The sequence below is a fragment of the Haematobia irritans genome, chromosome 3 (genome assembly GCF_050003625.1).
Source record: "Haematobia irritans isolate KBUSLIRL chromosome 3, ASM5000362v1, whole genome shotgun sequence".
NCBI classification, from domain to species: domain Eukaryota; kingdom Metazoa; phylum Arthropoda; class Insecta; order Diptera; family Muscidae; genus Haematobia; species Haematobia irritans.
In genome coordinates, this window is record NC_134399.1 from 79439598 (window position 1) to 79445989 (window position 6392).

The window sequence follows — 6392 nt, forward strand, 5'->3', positions numbered from 1 at the left end:
TACTGACTTCTTAACTTGGTAGGGGTATATAAATCTTACGGTGTTGTAAAAATGAACTAAAATACAATGTTATAGATGAACTACAATTTAAGAGAATTATAAACTAGACAAGTTGAAAAAAATCTTAAGGGCTAAATCATGGTCAATATTACTACAGTTTAGTTCATTTTGCAATGGAAAAGGGTTCACTGTTTTTTCAGTGTAGGTATGTTTGGTTGACAATTGTAATTTAGCTAGCAATGTAAAAATCATACACACAGCGATGTACATACAAATTCGTAGATGAGAGCACGCATAGCGATGCACCAATGCTTTGGGCATTTGATGCTGCTGCTGTCGATGCATATATTTCTGCTGCTAATTATTTGGACAATTTTGCTCGCACAGTGGTTTCTCAAAACATCCTCCCCCCGTTGGAAGGCTTTGACTTTCAACAGCGTTATCTTCGATGGGTAAAGGGGATAGTTTGGACACCGAACGACGTGAAACACCATTTGAAGTCTTAACAATAGCGACTCTCACTATGCCATCACTGCCACATATAGTTTCCACAATCCGACCCATTTTCCATTTTAGTGGTGGAAGATTATCGTCTTTCACGAGAACCATAGCCCCAGTTGCAATATTATTTTTGCTGCTCTTCCATTTCGTACGTTCTTGCAATAGGTTTAAATATGAACAGCTCCACTTTTTCCAAAAAATTTGTTGTATGTAGCAAACCTTTTGCCATCTAGATAAGGTGTTTATATTCAAACTGCCGATGTCAGGTTCTGGAAAACTTGTTAGTGGTGCACCTACTAAAAAGTGACCGGGGGTCAATACTTCTAAATCATTTGGATCATCTGTAAGTGGAATCAATGGTCGAGAATTTAGTATTGCTGAAATTTGACATATCAAGGTTCGCAATTCATCGAATGTTAAAATGTTTTTGCCGACGGTGCGGTAAAAATGGTACTTAGCCGACTTCACTGCGGCCTCCCAAAGGCCGCCGAAGTGTGGTGAACGAGGAGGTATAAATTTCCACTCAATTTCACCCTCCAAGCACTGAGTGTAAATTCTCTCCATTTGCCATTGGTCGAAAAATAACTGCCGAAGGTCTGCTAATTCGTTTTTTGCCCCGACAAAATTTGTGGCATTATCAGACCAGATAGTTTTTGGCTTTCCACGAATTGAAACAAATCTTTTGAGCGACAATAAAAAAGATGAAGTTGATAAGTCTGGCACTAGTTCTAAGTGTGTCGCCTTTGTTGTGAAACAGACAAATATACAAACATACGATTTTATAGGAGGTCGATTCCTTACTTCCGACTTATAATAAAACGGTCCACAAAAATCTAGTCCAGTTACTTGAAATGCTCTACTTGGCTTCACCCGTTCTTCTGGCAAATTTTCCATTAAGTGTTCGGCTATTGTTGGCTTAATTTGAAAGCATCGAATGCATTTATTTATAACTGCACTTACATATTTTCTGCCTCCAATGGGCCAATATTTCTGACGAATGTTGGCGAGTAAACATTGTGCCCCAGCATGCAATAAATTTTGATGGTAATGCATAATCAACGATGAAGTGACGGGATGTGATTTTGGTATTATAATTGGGTGTTGTGCTTCAAACGACAAAATTGAATTCTGCAAACGTCCGCCTACTCTGATCAATCCATTTGAATCCAAAAAGGGCGAAAGTGAAAAAAGTTTACTGGATGATGGTATATTTTCATTTTTTCTTAAAGCCTTGAACTCCATGGTAAAATTAGTTCGCTGTATATTTCGAATCAATAGATATGTACCCATCTTTATTTCGTATTCTGACAATTTTCCAAAACTTTTCATTTTTATGGAATTCAAAAATCTAAACACGTAAGCAAATGTACGTTGAATCTTAGGAAATGAGTTGGCGTATTTGCATGTAATCGATAAATCATAATTTGATGAGATTAATAGGGCAACACGACGACGTTCTGGAAGATTTTCAATGAAGTTAAAAGATTTTGGCCATAGCTCTGGACCTTTAGTCAAAAAATCTGGACCCTCTTTCCATAGACTGGATTTAAGGAGTTCTTCAGGAGTAGCTCCTCTTGACAAAATATCGGCTGGATTGAATGCCGTCGGAACATGGTGCCATATCATATTTTTTGTTATCTTTTGTATGAGACTTACTCTGTTAGCGACGAATATGTTATAGTTGGATGATTCCTCCCGAAGCCATGACAAAACGATCATTGAATCAGTCCAACAGTGATACTGGTATTCAGTACCAAGCGCAGATGAAATCGTTTGTAAAAGTTCTGCAAGCAGCGCTGCAGCAGATAACTCTAACTTAGGTATTGTTAGAACCTTCAATGGGGCTACACGCGATTTTGAGCATAGCAACACAATTTTCACCTGGCCTTGCAATTCTGATCTCGCATACACACAAGCTCCATATGCAGAAAGGCTGGCATCGCAAAATGCGTGGATTTGAACACTGGAGCCTGCAATGGAAACAAATCTTGGAAATATAAATTTATCAACAAGATTAAATGTAGATACGTATTGCTGCCAAACTGAGTGCAAATGCTGGGGCAAACTTTCATCCCACTCTAATTTATCCTTCCATAGCATTTGCATTAAAACTTTAGCCCTTGTTATTATAGGTCCAACTAGTCCCAGCGGGTCATAAAATCGGGCGATGGATGATAAAATATTTCTTTTAGATATTGGCTTGTTGTCACTAATGTGCGAAAATGTAAAAACAAAGTTGTCTAGGTCTGGATTCCATACCAGTCCTAACGTCTTAGTTATATCCGTGCCATCATGAAATTCCAGGAAGGTCTCACGATCAGCAAGTGGCACTTCATCTAAAACAGAGCAGTCATTTGAGCACCATTTCCTTATTTGAAAATTGCCTTTTTGTAATAGATGAGAAACTTGCTTCCTAATTTCATTAACTTCGGCCACTGAATTTCCGCCCGATATCAAATCTTCGACATAAAAGTCACGCCTGACAATTTCTGCACCTAGAGGGAAAGAATCTTCTTCATCTATAGAAAGCTGATGCATCGTACGAATTGCGAGAAATGCTGCAGGTTTTGTTCCGTATGTAACGGTGTTTAATTTGTAAATTTTAATTTCGTTTTGTGGGTCATTTCTCCATAAAATGCATTGTAGGTAATCATCTGGGTGTGCGACATAAACACACCGATACATTTTGCATATATCCCCACCCAGGGCAATTTTAAAGAAACGAAATCGAATTAGTATGTCAAAAAGTTTCGATTGGATGGTTGGTCCCGAATGTAGGGTGTCGTTAAGTGATAAACCTGTTGTTGTTTTAGCCGAACCATCGAATACAACTCTAAGCTTTGTTGTTGTACTATCTTCCTTATGAACACAATGGTGGGGAAGAAAATACGTTTTTGTTGATTTGGGCATAGATACAATTGGCGACATATGTTCTAACTGGGCATATTCATTCATGAAGGCAATATACTTTTCCTTAGTTTGTGGCATCTTTTTGAGCTTGTTCTCAAGATTCATAAAACGCTTGAGGGCGCGATTATAAGATTCGCCAAGTTCATTAAAGTTTTGGTTTTTTGGTAAAACAACAGAATATGCTCCAGATTTCAAACGCGAAGTATTTTTCTTAAAATGTTCTTCACAAAAAATATCGTCTATCGACTGTTTTGAGCTCTTTTCGAAGTTGTGTTCTACTTCCCAGAAACTTTTAAGAATATCTTCCAAATTTTCATTTGTCATATTTAAATGGGTTTTACCCGCCGCTGCTAATGAGTATGACTTTGATAAGCTGGATCCTCCCCCCGATACCACCCAACCCAGCTGAGTTTTTTGCAAAATTGTTGAAGTGTTTGCGCATCTTATTTGACCCACACTCATTAGATCAAAAAAGAGACCGGCTCCAATTAAAATATCAATTCTACCCTTTTTGTAAAATTCTGGATCAGCTAAGCTTACATTTTGGGGAATTTTCATTTGGTTTACATCAATATTTGGATTAGGTTGATATTCTGTTATTGTTGGAATAACAACGGCAACAAAGGAAGCAGAATAATTATTATGGCAAGATTTGATCAAAATTTCTACGGATTTGTCAGCTACTAAATTACCCTCTCCAATACCAGATATAGAAAATTGTGATGGATTTAATTTAAGTTGGGCTTGAGCAGCAAAACGGCTGGTAATGAAGTTTAACTGAGAAGCCGAATCTAAAATTGCTCGGCAGGGAACAAAGGTACCAAATTTATTTTTTACCAGAATGATGGCCGTAGCTAATAAAACATCATTATTTGAAAGAGAGCCTGTGGGTTGTTGCGATGGGTTAAATGAAACAAGAGAGGATTGGGAAATTGTTGCAGTTTGGGGAGTTGTTGTTTGTGGATGGTTAGTTGGGTGATTGGAGGTTTGTTGTAATGCAAAATTCTCTGAGATGCTATTCTCCATATGTAATAATGAATGATGCTTCATAGCGCAATGTCGACATGTACTAGATTTACATTTTGAAAGTCGATGGCCTTTTCTTAAGCAATTAAGGCAGAGATCTAGCTTTTTAGCCTCTTTAAAACGCAATGTTGGCGAAAGATTTGAGAACTTAGAGCAATTTGTAATTAAATGATCCTTACCGTCACAAAAGTTACAAATTTGGAGTGCATTTCCAGATGTCACAAGTGAGCTTCGAATGTTATTAGATTTTTTATTTACCATTTGAGTGGGTACTTTCAATATTGATGAGTGTTCCAGATTTTCGAGCATTCGACACCGTTTGTCAAGAAAGTTTGCCATAGATGACCATGTTGGCAGCTGATCGTTTTGGAGGCCTTCTTCCCATTTGGCTTGTGTTGGAGTATCGAGCTTCGAAGTGACTAAATAAATCAGGAGTCCGTCCGCTATTTCATCTTTCTTGCACATTGTTCCAAGAGCCCTCATATGTGCGTTCAGTTTGTCGCTCAGTTGTCGAAGACTTGAGGCAGAACCCTTGATGACAGGCTTAAGTGCAAATATTTCTTTAATATGTGCCTGAAAGTTAAGAAGCTTGTTATCAAATCTATTTTTTAACAATTTTATAGCTTCGTCGTAGCTTGCGTCTGATGGTTCCAAAGATGAAATTGCATCCAGCGCAGATCCAACTAAACATGCACGGAGATGCTGGAATTTTTCTAATTTTGTAATTTCCATGTCATTAGCTACCACAGTGGTAAACATGGCAAAGAAATCGGGCCAATCAGTATATGCGCCGCTGAACTGGGGAAGTTTTAGCTCAGGCAATCTGCTTCTACGTACAATTGGGGGTTCATCCAACGAAAATTGTCGAAGTGTTGATGATGGGGGATGGCATGGAGCGCTGCGACTTGTATTCAACTTACGCTTAATTTTTGCTTTGACTTCGAAGAAGGATGTTAAAAATTCTGAACGAATGGAGTGGTCCACATCTCCTTCGCCACTTTCTTCGAGGGATACAATGGACTGATCGAAACGAGAATGCAAATTTTCGACGTAATCAAGGCGAACGATAAGGTCTGAATCATCCATATTATTTAATTCTTCTGGAGTCAAACGAGCATTTATATCGGCCAACTGTTTACCAATAGAGGCAACTCGATTAAGACATTGGGTCATATCAGACCCTTCTTTTCCACTTTCATTAATTGACGACATGGTATTTTTGGGCATAATTATGTAAATTTTTTACAAGCCAAAATCACAACTTTTTTGGTACAAAATCCGAATTGATTTTTTTAACGAATGGAAAAATCGTGAAATCCAACCAAAGGAGTAAATTAATATCCAAATTGATATCAATTATCGACGAAATGCTTTGGAGGATCACGTCGGGGTCACCAAATGTTAGAGCCTGTAAGCTTTTTTACAGGCTAGTGCGAAAAAATAAAACTACGAAATTTTTAAAGTTTGCAATCGAATTGGTTTTATTTGAATTCTGCTTGGCAACTAAAAACTAAAAATCAAAATTCAATATGCAAATGAAATGTTTGTATGTATATTGCATTGATCGTTTTCTTTTTGGTTACACCGCTAGATTTTATGGCCCTTAACAATGCAATGCATGTAGGTATGTTTGGTTGACAATTGTAATTTAGCTAGCAATGTAAAAATCATACACACAGCGATGTACATACAAATTCGTAGATGAGAGCACGCATAGCGATGCACCAATGCTTTGGGCATTTGATGCTGCTGCTGTCGCTGCATATATTTCTGCTGCTAATTATTTGGACAATTTTGCTCGCACAGTGGTTTCTCAAAACAATGGCCATTCTAGAAAAATTACGAATTTTTAAAAATGTTTGAGGTCAAACGATTCAGACAAATAATTTATTTTTTTGGCAAAATATCACATAATTTTTTAAATTCACATCCAAAACACTGAATTCGGATCACAC

General features: G+C 37.6%; 1 protein-coding gene across 1 annotated transcript; it reads right to left on the minus strand.

Annotated features, from left to right (window-relative positions):
- Positions 1–357: 357 nt before the first annotated feature.
- On the minus strand, positions 358–5649 carry LOC142231011 (uncharacterized). Its single transcript, XM_075301629.1, has one exon. It carries the CDS (start codon positions 5647–5649, stop codon positions 358–360), a length of 5292 nt encoding a protein of 1763 aa, XP_075157744.1.
- Positions 5650–6392: the final 743 nt, after the last annotated feature.

What these genes read in the sequence shown, in the direction of transcription:
- LOC142231011 (XM_075301629.1), bottom strand. Translation starts at nt 5,649, where the DNA reads ATGTCGTCAATTAATGAAAGTGGAAAAGAAGGGTCTGATATGACCCAA.